Source organism: Oryx dammah, unplaced genomic scaffold, assembly GCF_014754425.2.
Source record: "Oryx dammah isolate SB20612 unplaced genomic scaffold, SCBI_Odam_1.1 HiC_scaffold_2, whole genome shotgun sequence".
Classification (NCBI taxonomy): Eukaryota; Metazoa; Chordata; class Mammalia; order Artiodactyla; family Bovidae; genus Oryx; species Oryx dammah.
Genome location: NW_024070186.1, coordinates 182,741,952 through 182,767,527, shown reverse-complemented (window position 1 = coordinate 182,767,527; position 25,576 = coordinate 182,741,952). Strand labels below are relative to the sequence as shown.

Below are 25,576 nucleotides of genomic sequence, written 5' to 3'. Positions count from 1 at the left end.
AGGAGGAGAAGGGGATGACAGAGGATGAGATGGCTGGATAGCATCAGCAACTCAAAGGATCTGAGTTTGAGCAAGCTCTGGGAGTTGGTGATGGACAGGGAAGTCTGGCATGCTGCAGCCCATGGGGTCACAAAGAGTTGCACACAGCTGAGCGACCGAGCTGAACTGACATTCCACAGACAGAGTATCAGACATCTTGGAAGGCAAGAGGCCTTAGGAGAAACACATTCCACAGAGTATGGGCCGTCTCAAAAGACAAGAGAGGCCTAAACTTTCATGTTTTGAGACAGTGAGATTTTGGGGTTGGTTTGTTACTGCAGCATAACCTGGCCTTTCCTGACTGATACACATGACCCTGTGTGCAAAGATGAACCCCCATTGAATCGTATCTATCAGTGTTCTCAGCCTTATGTAGTCCCTTGCCCTTGAACCTGGACTGGCCCTGTGAATTCACTTCTGACCAATGAAATGAAGTAGAAGGGAGCATGACTTCCAAAGTTAGATCTTAGAAAGCCTACAGCTTTTGCCCAGGAATATTTCCCTTCAGAGCAAATCAGCCACTGTGTAAGAAGTCCGATTACCAAAGACGGCCATGCTGTGAGGAAGTTCTGGCAAGCCACATGGAAAGACAGTGGGAAGAAGGAGACAGTTGGCTGATCAGCTTCCAGCCATCACAGCTGACCCAGCGGAGGGATGAGGCCATCTTGAATGGTTGAGCCCAGTCAGAACTTGGGAAGACTGCAGGCCCAGCACCTCTCTGACTGCCGCTGCGTGAAGGACCCCAAATGGGCCGTCGTTCTCCAACGCCAGCGCCGCCTCAAGCTCGCCGAGCTCCAGCCGAAGGAGAAGTGGGGTAAGTAAGGAGGTCCCTATACCATGGCTCGTACAAAGCAGACTGCCCGCAAATCGACCGGTGGTAAAGCACCGAGGAAGCAATTCTCTACAAAAGCCGCTCGCAAGAGTGCGCCCTCTACTGGAGGGGTGAAGAAACCTCATCGTTACAGGCCTGGTACTGTGGCACTCCGTGAAATTAGACGTTATCAGAAGTCCGCTGAACTTCTGATTCGCAAACTTCCCTTCCAGCGTCTGGTGGGGAAATTGCTCAGGACTTCAAAACAGATCTGCGCTTCCAGAGTGCAGCTATTGGTGCTTTGCAGGAGGCAAGTGAGGCCTATCTGGTTGGCCTTTTTGAAGACACCAACCGGTGTGCTACCCATGCCAAACATGTAACAGTTAGGCCAAAAGACATCCAGCTAGCACGCCGCATACGTGGAGGACGTGCTTAAGAATCCACTGTGATGGGAAACATTTCATTCTTTTACAAAAAAAAATTCTCTTCTTCCTGTTATTGGTAGTTCTGAACGTTAGATATTCTTTTTTCCATGGGGTCAAAAGGTACCTAAGTATATGATTGTAAGTGGAAAATAGGGGACAGAAATCAGGTACTGGCAGTTTTTCCATTTTCATTTGTGTGTGAATTTTTAATATAAATGCAGGGACATAAAGCATTAATGAAAGTCAAAATGTTTCCGTGAACAAGTTTCAGCAGTTCAACTTTATAACAATTATAAATAAACCTGTTAAATTTTTCTGGACAATGCCAGAATTTGGATTTTTTTAAAACAAGTAAATTTCTTATTGACTGCAACTAAATGGTGTTTGTAGTATTATATCATACAGTAGATTCCATCCATTCACTATACTTTTCTAACTAAGTTGTCCTACATGCAAGCACATGTTTTTAATCTTGTCTGTCTTCTGTGCTGTTCCTGTAAGTTTGCTATTAAAATACATTAAACTAAAAAAAAAAAAAAAAAAAAGACCCCAAATGATATCCAGCTAGGGCTGGTCAATCCACAGAATTGTGACAGATAATAATAAGCTGTCTTAAATCATTTACATATTGGGAGACAACAGTATATACCCAGTACCTGTAACAATCCGGAACCAGGACGCTATAGCAAGGTCTGCCCTTTAAGGGAGCCCGTAAGGAGCCATCACAGCTCCTTGCATTTCAGACTATGAAAACCAGTTGACCATAACCCCAGTCAACCACCGGGCAACCCCTTGACAGGAGACCTGGCCCATTTTCTGTTGACTGTGTCCTTAAAAGACAGAGAGTGCCTGAGGCTCACATCTTGGAAGATCAAGACCATCCAACCTGGAGACACACCCAGGTCTCCCACAGGTTCACTGAGCCCCAGGCAACCTTCAGATCAGAGCCCTCCAGCTCAAACCCAACCCCCCACCTTCACCATCAGCTACTTGCTGACAAGGATTTCTCTTTGAAAGAATGGCAAACTTTGAAAGAATGAAGCAGGGCATATGTATTATTAATTTTTAAAAAAAATTGCGAGGTTGCAATACCTTGATCCTGAGCAGTGTATGGAAGAGATATATATTTTTTTGTAAGAGATATTTTTATCTAAATTATTTCCTCAACGTCTAAATTTAAGAAACCCATAAATAACTTGCTTTTTTAAATGGCAAATGAACATGGGGAGGGTGGTAAAAGATCGCAAATGATTTCCAAAAATATGGTGCTGACAAAAGAGAGGATGAGCCCTGGTTTGTAGACAGATGAGGACAAACTGGGTGCAAAACACCTCTATTTTATATGCAGATTAGACCTAATGGGGGGAAAAATGTATAATGCAGAAAACTAAAAGGACAAGTTATGGTAATTCCCTGGCGGTCCAGTGGTTGGGACTCTGCTATCACTGCCAAGAGTGTAGGTTTGATCCCTGGTTAGGGAACTAAAGGTCCACCAGCTACATGGTGCTGTAGTCAGAGTTTTTTTTAAATTAAAAAAGAAAAACACTTCTTATGAAGCAAATGACAAAGAGGAGATAAATCTAGGGCTGTAATGAAGGAAGATATAACAAGAGAAATTAAGTGATGTAGCTACCATATAATCAAAGTCTTAAATACAAGTATAACCCAAGTGCCTGCTGTGTCTTTGTCCTCTGACTCCTGTGTGCTCTCCTTTTTTCCTTACATCAACCTGGATGCAAAACCCAAAACATCTTCAAATTTTCCCAGACAATTCACTCACACCAAAGCAGTGTTTCCAGCTGGGGGTGCAAACAGGTCATGTATGAGAAACATCTCACTAGATGGCATGACCCTGGCCACAGAGACAGTAAGGATCACGCCCTCACTCCTGGTAGTCACCGCAACCAGTAAAACCAGCTCCCAAGTTTTGGTGGCACTAGTGGTAAAGAACTCGCTTGCCAATGCAGGAGACATAAGAGACGTGGTTTCAATCCCTGGGTTGGGAAGAGCTCCTGGAGGAAGGCATGACAACCTAGTCCAGTATTCTTGCCTGGAGAATCCATGGACAGAGGAACTGGCAGGCTACAGTCTATAGTGTTGCAAAAGCATGACTGAAGTGACTTAGCATGCACAGGGACAGTACCATCCTCAAAAGAGCAACTGTGCACCAGAGCCATGAGGACCCATCTTTACTAAAGTTTTCATAAGAACTCAGAAGAGGGGACTACATCACCCATCCCAATGCAAAATAACCTAAGACCTTCATTCACGCTTTCTGCTTTTTTTCCTACAATTCTTGCATCAGCAAAACTGCTACTGGATTATTTTTCCTTTAGCTCATATCTCTCATAGTGCCTGGCAGTCTAGTTCATTTCTCTCCCTCCAGAATTTCATTCCAAATCCCAGTTTCTCTCCTTAGTATTACACAGAGATGGGACATATCACTGCCCTGGATGCTACCCCATGTTTACATATCCATGCTCATCATTTGCTCAGCAAAGCAAAGGACCCTCACATCGAGAACCCGTTATTCTTAAAAGGTGGTTTTTTTTTGGGGGGGGTTGTTGTTTTTTTGGCCACACCACCCAGCTGGCAGGATCTAAGTTTCCCAATCAGGGATTAAACTGGGCCCCGACAGTGAAAGCACCCAGTCCTAACCACTGGACCAATAGGGAATTCCCTAGAAGGTGGTTGAGCCACTATCACCAGTTACCTGAAAACACCTTGAAATCGTACAGAAGTGCTATGTCAGCTGTGTTTGCTCTGGAGCATTCTGACAAAGCCAGCTGTTTGTACCTTGTTACACAGGAAGAACATGGAGGGTACAGGACTGTCATTTTCTTCCTGTCCCTTGTTCTGAAAACCCCAAAATTGCTCAGAAGGTAACTTTCCTCTCCTCTCAGTGAAGTATGGCTGGACTGATCCCACACCTTGGTATCATGTGACCTGAGGCGTAAGCATGTGACCCTAGATAATATATTTTCCATTCTTTTAATAACAAAACCAGTGCTGTAAAATATAATCTTGTGCATCTATGCATGTAAGCGGACTAGAGTGTCTATAGACTAAATTCACCAAAGTAGAACTGCTGGGTCAAAAGGTGTTTTTGGTGGACTGTGCCAACTCACTCTCGGGAGTTGTGGACTCCTACCAGGATATGGGCATGCTAAGTCGCTTCAGCTGTGTCCCTATGGGGGACTCTTTGCGACCCTATGGGCCATACTCCTCCAGGCTCCTCTGTCCATGGGATTCTCCAGGCAGGAATACTGGAGTGAGTTGCCATGCCCTCCTCCAGGGATTTTCCCAACCCCACATCTCTTAAGTCTCCTGTGTTGTCAGGTAGGCCCTTTACTACTAGGCCACTTGGGAAGCCCCCTACAAACTACACAGAGTATCTATTTCCACACAGACTGGCCAACAGGATATGTTGTTAAACTTCTGAATTTGGAGCCAAACCGGGAGGCGACATTGCAATTTTTTTGTGAACTGTCAATTTACGTACTTTGCCCCTCTTTTCCTACTAAATTGTTGGACTCTTGTCTACATTTCTGAGTTCTTTTTGTAATTAGGAGATGATTATCTCTTTGTGACATTGACTTGCAGATATTCTCCCCAGATTGTCATTTGTCTCTTGACTTTGCTTATGCCTTTACTTTGCCAGGAAGTTTTAAATTTGTTTTTTTACAGTTGAATTAATCAATCTTTCATGGTTTCTAGATTTTGAATCGTATTAGGTAAGGATGCTCCCATGCCAATGTTGAAAGGAATTTGCCCAGGCTTTCTTCAAGTGCTTTTATAGCTTAAAAAAAAAAAAAAACAACCAACAACAACAGGTAAAACTTTGGTCTCCTTAGAGTTTATTTTGGTGTACAGTGTGAGGGTGAGGTATGAATCCAGATCTGGCTTGAGAGAGGAGAAATCAAACCCAAACCAGGCACAAACTAAGGTGACTTAGTTCCCAAAAAGAGACCAGGCCAGTTGTCAGGACCTGATATACAGAATGAAAAACTGACAAAGAACTGACTAAGGTTAGACTCCAGGACAGCAAGAGCCAACAACAGGTCCCAGTAGGAAGATGGCAAGAAGTGGGATCAGATAGTGCATCCAAGGTCCCAGGCAGCAGAGGAACAAGGAGGCCAGGAGAAGGCCTGGGTAGCTGCCTCTGAACTCCAGACAAAGCCTAAATATAGCATGATCCCTGGGAAAGCCTGTGACTCCAGGCCTCCCCAGCCTCATGGTCAACATCAGCTTGAACCCTACTAACCTGATACATGAAGGGAGGTGGAGAGAGTCCTTGCCCTCAGTAAAGTCCCCCTTAGGGGCATCCACAGGGAATTCCCTGGTGGCCCAGCAGATAAGACTACAAACTTTCACTGCAGGGGACCCAGGTTCGATCCCTGGTTAGGGAACTAAGATGCCAAATGCCTCCAGGTACAGCAAAAAAATCGAGGTAGAGTCACAGCTGTCTGCCACTAATTCTAATAAAGATTGGAAGCAGAATAAAGGTCAAGGAACACTGATCGGGTTTCTGCTGGTGGTCCAATGGCTAAGACTCTGAGCTCCCAATGCAGGAGACTGGGTTCAATTCTGGTCAGGGAACTAGATTCCACACACTGCAACTGAAGATTCTCTGTGTTATACTTAAAACATGGCAAAGCCAGATAAATAAATAAATATTGGGGGAAAAAAAAAGGAACACTGAGCAGTACATTCTGACCAGGGGTGCTTCTTGTAGGAAGTGAAGGCATTTGAGCTGAGACTTAAAGAGTGATAAAGAATCTGCTTGCCAATGCAGGAGATGCAAGTTCAAGTCCTGGGTCAGGAAGATCCCTTGGAGGAGAAAATGGCAACCCACTCCAGTATTCTTGCCTGGAAAATCCCGTGTACAGAGGAACCCGGTGGGCTACAATCCACGAAGTGGCAAAGAGTCAGACACAACTGAGCACACGCGCAGACACATTAAAGAATTAGTGAGGTTTGAACAGATGGGATGGAGAAGGCAATGGCACCCCACTCCAGTACTCTTGCCTGGCAAATCCCATGGACGGAAGAGCCTGGTAGGCTGCAGTCCACGGGGTCGCTAGGAGTCAGACACTACTGAGCGACTTCACTTTCACTTTTCCCTTTCATGCATTGGAGAAGGAAATGGCAACCCACTCCAGTGTTCTTGCCTGGAGAATCCCAGGGATGGGGGAGCCTGGTGGGCTACCATCTACGGGGTTGCACAGAGTCGGACACAACTGAAGCAACTTAGCAGCAGCAGCAGCAGCAGCAGCAGAACAGATGGGAGTTTTTTTTTTTTTTAATTAAAACAATATTTACTATATAGATCATCTTAGGAAGAAGTGGCATCTTTATGCTGTTGACTTTTCCTTCAAGAAAAAGTTGGTCAAGTTTGTCGAGATCTGACTTCAGTCTTCTTTAGCATCATTCGGCAATGTTTTAAAGTTTCCTTTATAGAGATTTTATTCATTTCTTAGTAAGTCTGTTCTTAGGGCTTCTTCCTTTTGTGTTGCTGTTGCAAATGGGGGTCACCACTTCCATCATATCTTCTAAGCAGTTGTGGTTGATATAAATAGGGAAGTTATTGATGTCCTTAGTTTAATTTTGGACCCAGCCAAGTAACAGAAGATTTTTATTATTTGTTTGTTCAACAGATTCACCTGGATTTTCCAGATATACAACTGTATCATCTATAAACCATGTTCGTTTTACCTCCCTTTTTCTTTTCTAGAGATGACTGAAAATCAAAGACGGCATTCCTCCTGGTTTCAAATCCTACAAGTTTGATAGTGAGGAAGACAAGAGAAACTCACACCTTCTGTAGTACCTCGTGGCCTTTACATACATTTTTTCCTTTGCCACCACCTCTCCTTTTACATTGGAGAAGGAAATGGCAACCCAGTCCAGTATTCTTGGGCTTCCCAGATGGTGCTAGTGGTAAAGAACCCACAGATGCAGGTTCGATCCCTGGGCTGGGAAAATTCCCTGGAGGAGGGCATGGCAGCCCATTCCAGTATTCTTGCCTGGAGAACCCCATGGACAGAGAAGCCTGGTGGGCTATAGTCCATGGGGTTGCAAAGAGTTGGACACGACTTAGCAACTAAACAACAACTCTTTTACATAGGAGGTTCTGATTCCCATTGAGACAGGAGGGAAGGAGGTAGGGCCCAACTATTAAAAGAATAACATAGTTGTTGAGGATACCACAAAAACTGGTTAGAACCAACTAGCTCCAAGATGGCAGAAGATCTGACTTCTAGTAGGTCTTGAGCTTCACTATACATTTATTTTAATGCATTAACATCTAAATGATATCAGCTTCCCTGGTAGCTCAGCTGGTAAAGAATCTGCCTGCAATGCAGGAGACCCTGGTTCGATTTCTGGGTCAGGAAGATCCGCTGGAGAAGGGAAAGGCTACCCACTCCAGTATTTGGCCTGGAGAATTCCATGGAGTGTATAGTCTGTAGAGTCACAAAGAGTCGGACACGACTGAGCGACTTTCACTTTCAGTTTCACTAAATGACACAACCACAGGTGCCATGACAGTTCTGAGGCTAACCATAAAAGGCCAAAAAGTGGGTTCAGTTCAGTTCAGTCGCTCAGTCGTGTCTGACTTTTTGCGACCCCATGAATCGCAGCATGCCAGGCCTCCCTGTCCATCACCAACTCCCGGAGTTCACTCAGACTCAAGTCCATTGAGTCGGTGATGCCATCCAGCCATCTCATCCTCTGTCGTCCCCTTCTCCTCCTGCCCCCAATCTCTCCCAGCATCAGAGTCTTTTCCAATGAGTCAACTCTTCGCATGAGGTGGCCAAAGTACTGGAGTTTCAGCTTTAGCATCATTCCTTCCAAAGAAATCCCAGGGCTGATCTCCTTCAGAATGGACTGGTTGGATCTCCTTGCAGTCCACGGGACTCTCAAGAGTCTTCTCCAACACCACACTTCAAAAGCATCAATTCTTCAGCGCTCAGCCCTCTTCACAGTCCAACTCTCACATCCATACATGACTACTGGAAAAACCATAGCCTTGACTAGACGGACCTTAGTTGGCAAAGTAATGTCTCTGCTTTTGAACATGCTATCTAGGTTGGTCATAACTTTCCTTCCAAGGAGTAAGCATCTTTTAATTTAATGGCTGCAGCCACCATCTGCAGTGATTTTGGAGCCCAAAAAAATAAAGTCTGACACTGTTTCCACTGTTTCCCCATCTATTTCCCATGAAGTGATGGGACTGGATGCCATGATCTTTGTTTTCTGAATGTTGAGCTTTAAGCCAACTTTTTCACTCTCCTCTTTCACTTTCATCAAGAGGCTTTTTAGTTCCTCTTCACTTTCTGCCATAAGGGCGGTATCATCTGCATATCTGAGGTTATTGATATTTCTCCCGACAATCTTGATTCCAGCTTGTGTTTCTTCCAGTCCAGCATTTCTCATGATGTACTCTGCATATAAGTTAAGTAAGCAGGGTGACAATATACAGCCTTGATGTACTCTTTTTCCTATTTGGAACCAGTCTTGGCGACCCCCAAATCTCTCTAAATACACTTGGGCTTTCACTACTCTGTCTCATTCTTGAATTCTTTCCTGTGTGAAGCTATGGACTGTCACTTGGCAACTGGTCCCAGGGACTCCCCTGAGACCTGGGAAGTGACCATCCTCTCGTACCCCATTTTTTCTTGTAACACCATCACTCTTCAAGCCTGAGATTAAGTGTTGCCTCCTCTGGGAAACTCTCTCTGACCACATGGCCCAAGTCTAGGTGGCTTGTACTTCTCCATCATGGAGGTCACCCCAGTCCATTGTACTGCCCTGCGGGAGGATGTGATTAGCCTGGGCCTCCTCTAGGCTGGGATTCTTCAAGAGAAGAGAGTGCTCATTGGGGAGCACTTGTTTTCAATTACTGAACATTCATCTCCCCCTCAGTTTCCTTTTGACATTTTCTTCCTCTTACTGAATATGAAACTGAATCTCCCTCAAACTAAGTTCTGCTGAGTTTATGATTAATCTCTCCATCCAAAACTTTATTCACTTTCTTGTCCCAACCCTGTTCCCTTCAGAATTGAGGAATATCGAAGAAAAGGGGGGGGATTGAAGCCAAGCAGGACCCTGCGGGCCTTCTCAGGCACAGAAGTCCCTCTGTGACCTCCATTTCTTTCTTCTTCTTTTCTTAATACTTTTATTCATTTATTTTTGGCTGTTCTGGGTCTTTGTTGCTGCATGGGCTTTTCTCTAGCTGTGGGACGCAGAGCCCACTCTCCAGCTGCAGTGCGCACAGGCCTCTGATTGTAGTGGCTTCTCCTGTTGCAGAGCACAGGCTCTAGGGTTCTCAGGCTTCAGTAGCTGCAGTGCGTGGACTCCGTAGTTGCAGCTCCCAGGCCCTAGAGCACAGGTTCAACAGTTGTGGTGCACGGGCTTAGTAGCTCCGCAGCATAGGGGATCTTCCCGGATCAGGGATCGAAACTGTGTTCCCTGCGTGTGGCAGGTAGATTGTTTACCACTGAATCACCAGGGCAGCCTCCCCTCCCAACCTTTTTAATATAATTATTTACTTGGCTGCAAGTAAATAATTTGCAGGTCTTAGTTGTGGGTCCTTTCAGGATTTAGTTGCAGCACTTGGGATCTTCGATCTTCCCTGCGGCATGAGCTCTCTTAGTTGCAGCTTGTGGGACCTAGTTCTTGATCAAGGGTTGAACCCAGGTCCCCTGCATTGTAAGGTGGATTTTTAACCATTGTGCCACCAGGGAAGCCCCTCCATTTCTTGTTTGTAGGAGAAAAAAGGCTTCAGTCTCCAAGGCCATCCCTGAATTTCAAAGAGCAGGCTCAAGCAATCAGTGATTAGGACAAGAACCACAGGACTCCTAGTTCCTCCTAAAAGGAAATAGATAACAATTTGATGCATATCTTTGGGTTGTTCTGCAGAAACTAAGAACCCCCACCCAGGTGGAGGATGGTGAGTTCATGCCGCTTTACAACAGACCCCCTGCTGACTGGAACCAGAAGGTTGAGATTCCTGAAACATCACCATGTTACCTCACCACCAACCAGTCAGAAGAATGTCCATAAGCTGTCCACATACTATGACCCTCCCCTCACCACCATCTTTAAAAACCCTTGCCACTGAAACCACTGAAGAGTTTGGGTCTTTTGAGCATGAACTCTCCTGTTTTATTGTGCAGTCACTCAGTCTGACTTTTTGCAACCCCATGAACTGCAGCACACCAGGCTTTCCTGCCCTTCACCATCTCCGAGTTTGCTCAAACTTATGTCCATCGGTCAGTGATGCCATCCAACCATCTCATCCTCTGTTGGGCCCTTCTCCTCCTGCCTTCAATCTTTCCCAGCATCAGGGTCTTTTCTAATGAGTCAGTTCTTTGCATCAGGTGGCCAAAGTATTGGAGCTTCAGCTTCAGCATCAGTCCTTCCAATGAACATTCAGGACTGATTTCCTTTAGGATTGACTGGTTGGATCTCCTTGCAGTCCAAGGGCCTCTCAAGAGTCTTCTCCAACACCGCAGTTGAAAAGCATCAATTCTTCAGTGCTCAGCTTTCTTTATGGTCCAACACTCGCATCCATACATGGAGAAACCATAACTCTGACTAGACGGAACTTTGTCGGGAAAGTAATGTCTCCGCTTTTTAATACGCTGTCTAGGTTTATCAAAGCTTTTCTTCCAAGGAGCAAGAGTCTTAATTTTGTGGCTGTAGTCACCATCTGATTCTGGAGCCCAAGAAAATAAAGTCTCTCACTGTTTCCATTGTTTCCTCATCTATTTGCCATGAAGTGATGGGACTGGATGCCATGATCTTTGTCTTTTGAATGTTGAGTTTTAAACCAGCTTTTTCACTCTCCTCTTTCACTTTCAAGACGCTGTTTAGTTCCTCTTCATTTTCTGCCATAAGAGGGTTGTCATCTGCATATCTGAGGATATTGATATTTCTCCTGGCAATCTTGAGTCCAGCTTTTGCTTCATCCAGCCTGACATTTTACATGACGTACACTGCATATAAGTCAAATAAGCAGGGTGACAATATACAGCCTTCATGTACTCCTTTCCTGATTTGGAACCAGTCTATTTTGCCATGTCTGGTTGTACCTGTTGCTTCTTGACCTGCATGCAGATTGCTCAGGAGGCAGGTTAGGTGGCCTGGTATTCCCATCTCTTGAAGAATTTTCCAAAATTTGTTGTGATCCACACAGTCAAAGGCTTTGGTGTAGTCAATGAAGCAGAAATAGATGTTTTTCTGGAATTCTCTTGCTTTTTCTATGATCCAGCGCACGTAGGCAATTTGATCTCTGGTTCCTCTGCCTTTTCTAAATCCAGCGTGAACATTTGGAAGTTCTCACTTCACATACTATTAAAGCCTGGCTTGGAGAATTTTGAGCATTACTCTGCTAGCGTGTGAGATGAATACAATTGTGCATAGTTTGAACATTCTTTGGCATTGCCCTTCTTTGGGATTGGAATGAAAACTGACCTTTTCCAGTCCTGTGCCCACTGCTGAGTTTTCCAAATTTGCTGGCATATTGAGTGCAGCACTTTCACAACATCGCCTTTTAGGATTTGCAATACCTCAACTGGAATTCCATCACCTCCACTTGCTTTGTTCACAGTGATGCTTCCTAAGGCCCACTTGACTTCACATTCCAGGATGTCTGGCTCTAGGTGAGTGATCATATTGTGATTATTTGGGTCATGAAGATCTTTTTTGTATAGTTCTTCTATGTATTCTTGCCACCTCTTCTTAGTATCTTCTGCTTCTGTTAGGATACCATTTCTGTCCTTTATTGTGCCCATCTTTGCATGAAATGTTCCCTTGGTATCTCTGGTTTTCTTGAAGAGATCTCTGGTCTTTCCCATTCTATTTCTTTGTGAAATGTATTTCTCTCTAAATAAATCCTTTTATTACCTATCACTTTGTCTGAAAACAAAATCAGCTCATTCTGCTGGTCTGGTGTGGGTCAGGAAGTGGTTCTGTCCTGTGCAATCACTTCATTTCATGGTGCCACAGTTTCAACATGGTGCCTCAGGGTTCACTATGGCAGGGGAGAGCAGAATGGAAGCGAATCACCCACGCAAGGAAATGCTCTGGCCCAGCAGTGACAGGGGTCACTTCCACTCAGTCAGCTGCAAGGAATGGGGAAATACAATCTGTCCTTGACATGGCTGGACATTAGAGGTCTCTCTTGCATAATACGGTACCCATGGATGATTCCTGTTGGATATTTCCAGGGGCTGTTACAACCAGGTAAAGCTGCAGGCAATATTTCTCCAATATCATATTAATGATGGTTTATTAACTCCTTTTACTCAGGTGGCTCAGATGGTAAAGAATCTGCCTGCAATGCAAGACTGGGGTTTGATTCCTGGGTCAGAAAGATCCCTTGGAGAAGGGAAGGACAACACACTCTAGTGTTCTTGCCTGGAGAATTCCATGGACAGAGGAGCCTGGTGGTTTACAGTCCATGGAGTCACAAAGAGTCGGACAGGACTGAGCACCTAGCACTTTCACTTTCATTTTCTTTTACTCCACAGGAAGAGGACGCTCTGTGGGAGACATCTGCTTTTGGTCTTTGGGATGAATAGGAGATTGAAAGGGGTGAGGAAAAGGTCATCCTAAGATGGAACAACATGAGCATAGGCGCAGAGACATGAAAGAGCCTACTGTTTTCCAGGAGCCATGAGGATTTGAGGACGAGGAGTTTGAAAGGAGGGCTGGAACTAGGATGGAAATAGTAATTGCTAGCTAAAATGATTGAAAATCTTTAGGGACTTTCCTAGTGGTGCAGAGGTTAAGAATCTGCTTGTCAATGCAGGCGACATGGGTTTGATCCCTGTTCCAGGAAGGTCCTACATGTCATGGGGCAGCTAAGTCTGTGAGCCACAACTAAGTGTACACCCTAGAGCCCATGTTCTGCCAAAAAACAAAACAAAACCCAACAACAAAAAACTTAAAAATTTTAAATGCCAGGTTTTGTTCTAAATACTTCATGGTACTCTGCTTGTTCTCTTCTATTCCCCTTCTCTGCCTAGCCCTGGGTCTAAGAGGTTGGTCTCTATGAACAGTATCAGCAGCATCCCTTGGTCCCTGGCTTCTAGTTGGATTTATGCAATGGGGAGTCCCAGCAGGAGAGAGGGGGAGGGAAGACAGTGAGGTCAGCATATTTATTCCACTGGCTTCTTCCCTGCAGGATCACCTTGGCTGGATGCTTACTTCAGCTGCTTTCACATGATTCTCCCTTGTCAGATTCTGGCAACCATTCCTCCTCTTGCCCTGTTAGGTCTAGAGGTGCAAGTTGTCCTACTATTGCTAGACTTGGGGTACTGTATTACCCTTTGTAGGGTTTCCTTACCCCCCTTTGAATTACACCCTTGTCAATCCTTCAAATCTAAACTAGGGTTTCCTGATAGAATCTGACTCACACAGGTACCTGTACTGATGTTATTCCCATTTCATGGATGAAGAAACTGAAGTACAGAGAGTTTAAGTGACTTGCTCAAGGCCACACAGCTAGTAAAGGGCAGAGTAGAGACTCAGCCCAGAGAGTCTGGTTATACAGTTTCAGACTGTCAAAGGCCTTGAATGACAGGCTAAAGACAGTTTTCCTATCACCTATAGAGGGTGCACACACTTACCTTTTTTTTCACCCCCTTCTTTCACCAAGTCCATACTGAGTGTTACTGTTAACACACCTTTTGAGAAACTAACATGTTTCCTCATCTGCAAAATGGGAGAATTCTCCAGATTCTAACAGCCTGGCAGAATTGTGGTTGGACTCAGAGAGAACTTGGCCATTCCCTTGAAAGAGACATTGTGGAGCTTGGGGTGGAGCATGTGACCAATGTCCAGCCAATCACAGCATCATATTCACCCTTGGTTGGAATGATTGGGTCATAGTGAGCCAACGAAAGCCAATGGGATTATTTTCCTGGAGCATCTGTAGGAGAGGCATACTCTCTTTTCTACCAGGTTTCCATCTGGGAGAAGATAAAGCCTGGGTATGCAGGGCCCACCAAATGGGTCTTCAAGCAGAACCAAGAAGTGGGGAAAAACTGAGTTTTGTAATGTCATTTCATACCCAGAATTCATTTGTGTCTGAAATCCATGCAACCCGTTGGATCTCTCCTAGAAACAATACAGTCCCTTTTTTGTCATATGATAGTTGAGTTCCAACTTTAGAGTCCCAATTTTGTCACTTGCAGTGGAAAGAGTCTTGTCACAGTAGAAGACAGCTTTGAGTTGGAGTAGGAGTTGGGGACACTGCTGCATTGAGGTGAACTTCTATTCATCCCAGAAGATCCAACTGAAATGTTACCATTTTTGTTTAGCCTCACAACTACTTCCCCTACTATTGCTAGAAGACTTATGAAAGTGTGTGTGCTCAGTTAGTTGCTTAGTTGTGTTTGACTCTTTGCAGCCCCATGGACTGTAGCCTGCCAGACTCCTCTGTTCATGGGATTTTCCATGGGAGTGGGTGACCATTTCCTACCCCAGGGATCTTCCCGACCCAAGGATCAAACTTGCATCTCCTGCATTGGCAGGTGGATTCTTTACCACTGTGCCACCTGGGAAGCCCAGAAGGTTTGTATCTATCTTTATTATAGCATCTCTCACACTGTGGTAATTGTTTGGTGGCTGTTTCTACCATGAGGCAGTGAACAGTTTGTCTGAATCTTATTCATTTTGGAAATCTTAGGTTTTGCAAAAGGTCTGGCAGAAAGTTGATACTAACCGAATATTGAACAAATAGCAGAATGAATGAGACCAAGGCAGTAGCAATAGGAATGGGCAGAAAGAGATGGATAGGGGCCATCCCTGCAGTGCCAACAAAAGGTAACAGCAGCCTTAAATCTTCTTTTGGAATAGACACGCTTCAGATTAATATTAATAACAAAATGTTATTTAGTTGACTTGGACAAAATCCCTGGAGTAAAATTAATAATAGCTGTGATGTATTGTCTGCCTTATGTGCTAGATGTTTTGTGTACATTAAATTTAATCTTCACTCTAGCCTGGCAATGGAGGTATGATGGACATGACGGTGACGCCAACAAATCCACTTTATTCTGGGGAATTGAAATCAGCCCCAGGGGAGGCTTCTTTAAGTCAGTCTTAGCAATTCCATCTTCCTCTACATGGCTAGTTCAGGGATGGGCAGGCCTGGGTCGATTAGGACCAGAAGTATAAAACTTACTGCCATGAGATAAGACATGGGAAAATATGCTCTCTCTCTTTTTAAAATATGCATTTATTTGGCTGTGCTGGGTCTTAGTTGTTGGATGTGGGATCTTTAGTTGTGGCATGTGGGGCATAGTTCCCTGACCAGGGATTGAATCCTGCTCCCCTGTACTGGGTGTACAGAGTCAGCCCCTGGACCACTAGGGAAGTGCTCTCTCTTGCTGGATGTGAACAGGGAATTGTGTGGCCCTGGCTGGCACTGGCTGCCATCTTGAGGACAAGGCTGATACACCTAGGATGGCAAAGCCAAGAAAATCCTAGATTAATGGATCCGGGGCACCCATTACTCCCAGCCTGAAGCTGACTTATTTCTGGTTGTCCAGGTTTGCGAATCATGTGAGCCAAAGGCATACGTCCGTTCTTTTGCCATGTGGCATGTGGGATCTTGATTCCCTGACCAGGGATTGAACCCACAGCCCCTGCATTGGAAGCACCGAGTCACGACCACTGGACCGCCAGGGAAGTCCTGGTGTACTTCTTGTTGAGAGTGAGTTGACTTCCTGTTGTTTCATCTAATTACACAGTGAGAAAATAAAGACTTTAATAGTCTCTTGCTCAATATACTTCAGCTAGTGATTAAGAGTGGAGAAGGCGATGGCAACCCAACTCCAGTACTCTTGCCTGGAAAATCTCATGGATGGAGGAGCCTGGTAGGCTTCGGACCATGGAGTTGCTAAGAGTCAGGCACGACTGAGCGACTTCACTTTCACTTTTCACTTTCATGCACTGGAGAAGGAAATGGCAACCCACTCCAGTGTTCTTGCCTGGAGAATCCCAGGGACGGGGGAGCCTGGTGGGCTGCCGTCTATGGCGTCGCACAGAGTCAGACACGACTGAAGCGACTGGCTCAGATGGTAAAGTGTCTGCCTACAATGCGGGTAGATCCGGGTTGAATCCCTGGGTTGGGAAGATCCCCTGGAGAAGGAAATGCCAACCCACTCCAGTATTCTTGCCTGGAAAATCCCATGAAGGGAGGAGCCTGGCAGTCTGTGGGGTCGAAAAGAGTTGGACATGACTGAGCGACTTCACTTTCACTTTCAGTGATAAGAGCTGGGTTTCCCACTCCAAATCTCTCATTCCAAAGTGTCTTGGCTCATTTCACTACACTGAGCCAAGACAGGGCAGGCCACTTGGCATCCATCCTGATTCATCTGTTTATCTTTTGAGATGGCTTCTCTTATACATACAGCTGGAGATTCTTTCCCCTCACTTTGCCTAGCTAACTACAACATGTCATTCAAGCCACAGGTAAATAAATGTCACTTCCTGACTGCCTTTCCATCCAAACCCCCAAGATTAGCTTAGATCCCTTGGCTATTAACCCTCAAATGGTTTGTATTTTTCTTCAATGCTCTTATTGCAATTATAAGTGATGACTCATTTGGTAATACTTTTAAAATAATTCATCTCTCTATTCCATAAAGGCCCAAGTGTGTCTGTTTTATCAGCACTGAATCCTCAGAACAGTCGTTGTCACTTAGTGGGCAACAATAAATATTTAATGAAAGAATAAATGAGAGCCATTGCTTTCTGTGGCCATGAGGTATATCAGCAGTCCCCCAAGTGTGATCCCTGGACCTGGAGCATTAGTATCACCCAGGAACTTTTTAGAAATGTAATTTATGAGTTTCTACTGATTAGAAGCTCTGGGAATGGGGAAGGGCAATCAGTGTTCTAACAGGCCCTCCAGGTGATTCTGATTCATGCTGGAATTTGAAGGCCACTACACAGATTTCCACAATAAACTGTGGACAATTCTGAGAGATGGGAATACCAGACCACCTGACCTGCCTCTTGAGAAATCTGTATGCAGGTCAGGAAGCAACAGTTAGAACTGGACATGGAACAACAGACTGGTTCCAATGCAGAGTACATCATGAGAAACACTGGACTGGAAGAAACACAAGCTGGAATCAAGATTGCCGAGAGAAATATCAATAACCTCAGATATGCAGATGACACCACCCTTATGGCAGAAAGTGAAGAGGAACTAAAAAGCCTCTTGAGGAAAGTGAAATTGGAGAGTGAATAAGTTGGCTTAAAGCTCAACATTCAGAAAACGAAGATCATGGCATCTGGTCCCTCTTCATGGGAAATAGATGGGGAAACAATGGAAACAGTGTCAGACTTTTATTTTGGGGGGCTCCAAAATCACTGCAGATGGTGACTGCAGCCATGAAATTAAAAGATGCTTACTCCTTGGAAGAAAAGTTACGACCAACCTAGATAGCACATTCAAAAGCAGAGACATTGCTGACTAAGGTCCGTCTAGTCAAGGCTATGGTTTTTCCTGTGGTCATGTATGGATGTGAGAGTTGGACTGTGAAGAGGGCTGAGCGCTGAAGAATTGATGCTTTTGAAGTGTGGTGTTGGAGAAGACTCTTGAGAGTCCCTTGGACTGCAAGGAGATCCAACCAGTCCATTCTGAAGGAGATCAGCCCTGGGATTTCTTTGGAAGGAATGATGCTAAAGCTGAAAGTCCAGCACTTTGGCCATCTCATGTGGAGAGTTGACTCATTGGAAAAGACTCTGATGCTGGGAGGGATTGGGGGCAAGAGGCGAAGGGGACGACAGAGGATGAGATGGCTGGATGGCATCACCGACTCAATGGACATGAGTCTGAGTGAACTCCAGGAGTTGGTGATGGACAGGGAGGCCTGGCGTGCTGCGATTCAGGAGTCGCAAAGAGTTGGACACGACTGGGCGACTGAACTGAACTGAACACAGATTTGGTTCAGCCCATGACTAGCAGCACTTCTGCTGCTGGGCATTGTTTTTTGCTTAAAGTCACTTCTTTCACAAGGAAAGTGGGTTGGAGGATAGGAACCGGAACCTACCACGTCTTTGCCTTGTTAGAATCTCTGCAGTTGCTGTTCCTTAACTTTGATCACGCTGGCGGCTATTGACTTTATCCTCAGGCTTGTTTACATTTCCATGCCTCCCTTCCATGTTTTATCTGGGGCCCCTGTGTGTTTGTTCATTCATAACATTCACAACAGTTTCTTACAATTAATTTATTCACTTGGTTGCTACTTGCTGCTTATCTGCCTCCTTGAGTGCAGAGACTACATTGATCTTGTTTACTGTACTAGTCCTGGCATCCACAGCTGAGCCTGGTCCACAGCAGCTAAAATGTCTGTGGGCTGAATGGATGTAAATTCCACAAGGGAAGAGGCTGCGTGCCACCGACTTCTAGCCGGGTACTGGGCAAATAGAAGGTTCTCTTTCAAGATGGGTGGAATGAATGAGCTCAGGAAATGAAAGAGAAACCGCCCCTTTACCAAGATGGCAGGGCCAGTTCCCTTTACCAACATGGCCGCTTGCCCTCGTGGACCGGCGGAGGGCTGCGGGCGTGGGGCGGGGCCTGGCTGGGCGGGGCCAGAGGGAGCCGTCAGGTGCGGCCCCGCCCCGCGCCCCCCAGCCCCCGCCCGCTCGATTCCGGATTGGTCCGGTTCCAGCGCCGCAGCCCGGCGGCCGCGCCGTGGGGCCGCGCCGAGCGCTCGCCACTTCCGGCGCGTTAGGGCTGTTGGTCGGGGGCGGCCGCGCGGCGCGAGCGGGCAGCTCCGGGGCGGGCGCGCGCAGGGATGCTCCGGGGGGCGGCGGCAGCGGCTGTGTGGGCTGAGGCGGCAAGGATAGCGTGGGCTCCCGGGCCTTTCCCCTGAGTCGGCCGCTCGGACTGCGCCGCCCAGGCCCCTTCAGCCTCCGCCCCTTCAGCCTCCGGGCCGGGCCCGCCGCCGTTTCTGAACGCGGGGGCCGGGGAGCCCCTGCCTGGGCCCGGAGCCTCCCCTCGGGGGTCGGGCCCGGGCGGGGGGCCCCGAGCCGCTGCCCTCCTCGTCAGCCCTCCGAGCCCCATTTCCTGCTTTTTGCAGTTTCTTTGGGGAGGGGCGGGTGGGTCTGGATGAATTGTTTCGGGGGTCCCCGATGAGGCGGGCCGGGGGGCCGCACTCTTTTTAGAGGGTCCCCGCGAGGCTCGGGGGTGGGGAAGCGGTTGTCTTTGCATGGGCGGGGGACTTCCCGAGCCTGCCGGGACCATGACCTGAACTGTGCAAGCCGGACGTGTCCGAAGCCCGAGAGCCAGCTCACCTGAGCCGCCCCCTCCCCCGGCCAGCATGGTAAGTGGGGTCGGAGCCCCTTCCTTCCCGGGTGCCAAGTCTGAGCGGTGGGAGCGGGCCCGGGACTGCTGAGCCATCGCTTCTCCCTGGGGCGGGGAGAGGCGCGTGCCGAGTCCGGCGTGACACATGCGTGCAGGGTTTGCAGCCGGGCTCTGAGCTCCCATCCCCCCCCAAACCCCCCCTCCACCCCGCCTCCCGCCCCAGGGATGGTTCAGGACTGGGAGGGACCTGGACGCGGAGCAGACACAACCCTTGCATCTGTTGTTTGCCTCTCGTACTTTGTAGCTCATCACGACAGTAGCTAACAGTTCTGTGCTAAGTGATTGACCTGTGTTATTTAATTAGTACACCAGCCCTGTGTTCTGAAGTAGGGAGACTGAGGCACAGAGCAACTAAATAGCCAGCTCAGGATCACTCTTAAGTGACAGTGGCGAGGTTTGAACCTAGTTTGATTTCAGGCTCCTAATAGAACACACTTGACAGAGCTGGAGTGGATCTTGTTTTAGCCGGCTCAGTCGTGTCCGACTTTTTGCGACTCCATGGACTGCAGCCCATCAGGTTCCTCTATCCATGAGATTCTCCAGGCAACAATACTGGAGTGGGTTGCCATCTTGGTAGAAGCTTATATACAGGGCAGCTGAGAGGGTTTGTGGTTTGCAAAGGTCACTTACCTAGATGATAGCAAAGTCAGGAACTGTACTCTGTTGACACTCACCCTGCCTGTCTTTCTACTACATGCCCTGACCTTTGCCCTGGAGTGCCTGGAGATCGCTTCTTCTTTCCAGATCTGGTTCAGAAGCCACCTCTTCTGAGGATAACATTCCACATTTTCCAGGCCCAAAGGCACTCTCAGTACTTCCTGAGATTTGTGCACATCTGTTTTTAAGCATTTGTCTTGTTGGAGTGATTATTTCTGAGCCATAGTCGTCCATTGCGGTGAACTCAGTTTCCTCAAAGGTGAAATTGTCAGAATTTTTATCTTCTCTGGCTCATGGTACATAGTAAGCCCATGGAAGGTGGTTGATCATCAAGTCTGTGTTTGAGCACCTCCAGTTATAGGGTGCCCATTTTATCTCTGTCATGTTAGGGGTTTAGTGGAGAAAAGGAGGCCATGACATCGTCTGTGATAATAGCTCTTCAGGCCAGTGTGGTTTTCTGAACGTTGGAGTGTCCTGTGGGTGATGTGTTAGGTCTGGTACAGAGAGAGGAGACCTAGGCTGTAGCCCTTGTCTTCATAGTGCTTATAACCAGTCAGATAAAATGCACCATTAATGCCAGGCAGCACTGTATAGTGTTGCCTGTTCCAGGTGTAGGTAGGATGGATAGTGGCAGATAGTTAAGCTTTTTGAGTCCCAGGGTCCTCAGCTGTAGAATGTGGAGACAGGAATTCTCTAATGAACAAAGGTATGAGGTGTAACACTGAGTGAATGATGAAAGTAGTATTCAGTGGTCCTTCATTGATTCTTTCAATGAATTAAAAAAAATGGTGGTAAAATATAGGTTACATGAAATTTACCATTTTAACCTTTTTTTTTTTTTTCTTATATGCACGGGTTTGGTTGGTCTGGAGCATGTGGGGTCTTCCCAGACCAGGGATGGAACCAGTGTCTCCTGCATTGGCAGGTGGATTCTTTACCACTGAGCCACCAGGGAAGCCCCATTTTAACCATCCTTAAGGGTACAGTTCAGTCACATTAAGTACATTCATATTGTGTCCATCCCCAGAATTAGTTTCATCTTGTAAGACTGAAACTATACCCATTAAACAAAAACTCCCATTCCTTTCTTCTCTGTCCCCTAGTGACCACTCTTCTACTTGTCTCTGAATTTAACTACTGTGTAAGCCTTCATATAAATGGAGTCATACGGTTTTGTTTTTTTGTGACAGGCTTATTTCACTGAGCATAATGTCTGCAAGGTTCATCTGTGTTGTAGCATCTGTCAGGATTTCCTTCCTTTTTAAGACTGAATAATATTTCATTGTGTGTGAAGCCCACTTTTTGTTTATCCGTTCATCTGTTGATGGACACTTGGGTGTCTTCCACCTTTTGGCTATTGTGAAAAATGCTGATATGAACACGGGTGTACACATCTTTTAATGAATTTTAAGTAGCCACTGTATGCGAGGCTCTAGCAAATGTCAGATAAACAAGACAGACAGGTACCTTCTCTCAGGTAGCTGACAACATTGCTTTAGAACAGAATTGCTTTTGGGCAGAATTTTAATGTTTATCGACTTAGCTGGCCAAGCACCCTTGTATTCAGGTTTCATTTTAATTGGGAGTCAGGAGAGCGTTATGAAAATAACCACCTTTGAGCAGTTAATTGTAAAGTAGTTGACTTCATGATCACCATTTATAATTTTTTTCTAAGATAACTTTTGAGTCAAGTTTTTTGTTACCTTCCCCTCACTTATTTTAGCACATAGTGGCTGACCACAGCGGATGTAAGGCCAATAGGACTGTGAAATCATGTCCTCTTTGCAGCACTGATCCCAGGGGTTTGTCTCCTTAGGTGTCCCAGGTTCAGGGGTGTGGCTGGGGCAGGCCTTGCCCCCAGCTGCAAGGAAGTTGTTGCCTGGTTTGTGTCTCATTTGAGGGGAGGGATCACAGTTCTTTATTTGTTCCAGAAACTCTTTTTCCATTTCGTACTGACTTAGCATTTTTGCTTTAAAGAGCCTTGAAAGAGTTGGCAAATAAGTTGGGGCCTTTGTAATATCTTCTTTTTAAAATTTCAGTTCCCTTATAAGATGAAAATGGTGTAATATGATAGACCTACCATTGATTAAGTATCTACACTAAGCTAGCTGTGTTTCATTTATTTGTTTCCTTTCTGTCATTCAGTGTCAGTCACGCACACCAGCCCTGCTAGGTTGGTTACCATATTGCCATCACTACTAGAGGAGGAGGTGAATACAGCTGGTGTAGGGTACCTGTTTAACAAGAGGTGGAGCTGGCATTTGGACGCAGGCTGCCCTTCTCCAAAGCCTCTGCTGCTTGAGCCAGATGCCGCCTCACATGGAAGATGGTTGGGAATGTAATCCAACTATATTTTATTTGGTTCTGAGATAGTGATGTGGGCAAGGGACCATGGGAATTTCCTTTAAAGTCTCCCTCTAGGAAGACGAGCTTTGACCTGGAAATTTAGAATTAGTGAAAGATTTGTAGGTTCAGCACGGAATACCTAGAACAGTGAGACTGTAACTACCTTTGATGAAATCATTTTGGGTTGAATTCTCATGAGTTCTCAAGTGATGTAACATCTCAGAGGTTCCCACCACTTCTCTGAAAAGTTCTTACTTAATGTCAAATTTGCTTATTATGGAAATTTTGTGCAAAATTGAACCCTTGCTTAAATTAGTGGGTTTTTTTTTTTTTTTTTTAGTTGCCTGGAAGATTGCTTTGGTTACCAAGCCTTCTCATTTTTGAATGTCCTCTTCTGTGAACAGTCCCTGTAATGGAGGGAAAATCAGACGTTAAAACTGGCTCCTCGCTTGGTGTGCCTTGCATTAGTTTAGCAGCTGTACTGCACTGTGCACTGCAGGGCTGGAGGCGTGAAGAAGCTGTGGTGCTGGAGGGAGACCACAGGGCAGGGTTCAGCGGTACTCAGGTTCTCTGTGGCAGTCATGGCCCAGAGGTTTTCTGGGAGACAGGTTAACTATCCAGAAATGACTTGAACAGCTTTTGAAAAAATCAGGAGATGGTATGGTTCAAATGATAAAATGACCTGCTAAACAGATCCCCAAAACACTGTTAACGTGGTGTCGAGAAGCTATTCTGTACAACAGGCCAGAGCTTTGTGGTGCCTCAGTTTATTCCTCTGTTTATTGACTTCCTGCATCAAGCTTAAAATCCTAGGATCTGTGGATACATTATCATCATGAAAGAGTCTCTGTGAAAGAAAGTGAAAGTCCCTCAGTCATGTCCAACTCTTTGTGACCCCATGGACTGCAGCCTGCCAGGCTTCTCTGGAGGTCCATGGAATTCTCCAGGCCAGAATACTGGAGTGGGTAGCAGTTCCCTTCTCCAGAGGATCTTCCCAACCCAGGGATTGAACCCAGGTCTCCTGCATTGCAGGTGGATTCTTTCCCGTCTGAGTCACTAGGGAGGCCAGAGTAGCCATTCCCTTCCCCAGTGACCTTCCTGACCCAGGGATCAAACCCAGGTCTCCTGCAATGCAGGCAGATACTTTACTATATGAGCCTTTCAAACAATGCCAGGAGGCAGAGACTATTTTTATTTCCCATTTTATAGATGAGAACATTCAAGGCCCAGAATGGTTAGGCAGCTTCTCAAGGTCACAGTGCAACCAAGTGATAGAACTGGCATTCAGAGCCTGGCAGTCTGGTTCAAGAATCAGTGCTCTCAACTGTTATACTTTTACCCCAGGAAGGGTTATATTGCCCCTGACCTCTGAGAGTCAGTTCGTGAGGAAATGGGACATATATTCTGGTAATTATGAGAAGCTGTGTGATAAGGTTTAGCATAGTAGAAGAATAGGGCTTCCCTGGTGGCTCAGATGGTGGAGAATCTGCCTGTAATGCAGGAGACCTGGGTTGGATCCCTGGGTAGGTAAGATGCCCTGGAGAAGGGAATGGCAACCCACTCCAATATTCTTGCCTATAGTCCATGGGGTTGCAAAGAGCTGGACGCGACTGATTGACTAACGCGTAGTAGAATAATTCACTGGTACAGCGGTAGCACACCTGAGGGAGGTTAGTGGAGCAGAGAGGCCAGGGAAGAGTTCCCAGGAGAAATATTTGAGTCGTGAAGGATTCAGAAGAGTTAGACAAGGAAAAAAAGGGCCTTCTAAAGACTTTACTTTCAGGGATCATTTCTATAGTTCGTTACTAGAGAAGTTTCTCTGATCGTGTAGAGCGCCCGAAACCACGAGGAAGAGACACAGCGTTTTCTCCTGGGGAAAAAAAAAAAAAGGGCCTTCTAATTGAAAATTTGCAGATAGTTACAAAGATTAGATATAGATCAATAAAAATAATAGAAAATATTGTGGAAATGAAGGAAGGAATTAACATCTGTTGAGTGCTCAGGACTTTGTCGGGCCCAGTAGCTGTGGTGCACGGGCTTAGTAGGGGCTCTGTGTGCCCGTATGGACACAGTACACAAACATGCTATTTTTCCTCATCGTGAGTATCTTTACTGCTACTTTCCTGGCCAGCTGCTGCTCTGTTTCCTTGTTCCTCTGCAGCAGAACTCCAGGAAAGAGTGGTCTTTAATTCCTCACCTTCCTTCCATTCCCTCTTAAGCTCGCTTGTCCAGGTTCCTCCCCACAGTTGTTGAACATAGAGGTTAGTTCTCATCTTACTCGGTCTGTCGGTAGCACTGGACACGTTGAATACTCCCTTCTCTGTTAAGTCTTTCTTCACCTGGCCTCCAGGATGCTAAAATGTGCTTTTGGTTCCCCCCATCTTACTGGATATTTCTTCCTCATCCCACGATCGATCTTTGAACAGGTGGAGTGCTCTAAGCCTTGGGTCCAGTGAGCTCCCAGGCCGGACCTGTCTCCCCAGCTGCCTTTCTCACATACACAGCTGCATACTTGACATGCAGGCTTGTTTGTCAGGCATGGCAAATGTAACCTGTCTAAAACTCCGCTCCCAATCTTTGCCTTAATTCCTTTCCACCCACAGGGTGTCTCTGTCTCAGTTGGGGGCAGCTCCATCCGTTTAATTGCTTGTGCCAAAAACTTGGAGTCATCCTTGACCTTTCTTTCTCTTCTGTCCCACATCTGGTCTGTATCAGGAAGGCTGATTGTTTTCTACCTTTGAAATGTAGCCAGGATTTTCACTTCTTATTCCCTCTACTGCTGTCTCTCAGTTTAGGCCTTGAGCATCTCTTGCCTGCATTATTGCAGTTGTCTCCTAACTGTTCTCTGAGCTTCTGACCTTGTGCCTTTATAGACTGTTTTAACACAGTAGCCTCAGTGGTCCT

The 25,576-nt window shown here is 46.1% G+C and overlaps 1 protein-coding gene and 2 pseudogenes across 2 annotated transcripts in view; all 3 read left to right on the top strand.

Moving 5' to 3' along the window:
• Nucleotides 1-850: 850 nt before the first annotated feature.
• Nucleotides 851-1,820, top strand: LOC120877409 (annotated as a pseudogene).
• A 17,586-nt stretch (nt 1,821-19,406) lies between these two features.
• XPO6 (exportin 6) overlaps nt 19,407-25,576 on the top strand; it is a 107,043-nt gene continuing 100,873 nt past the window's right edge. For both annotated transcript variants that reach the window (XM_040258494.1, XM_040258487.1), the window contains exon 1: nt 19,407-19,628. In XM_040258494.1, the coding sequence (XP_040114428.1) occupies nt 19,626-19,628 (3 nt within the window). In that variant the 5' untranslated portion in view covers nt 19,407-19,625. The remainder of the gene's footprint in view (nt 19,629-25,576) is intronic.
• LOC120860172 lies at nt 24,440-24,672 on the top strand (annotated as a pseudogene).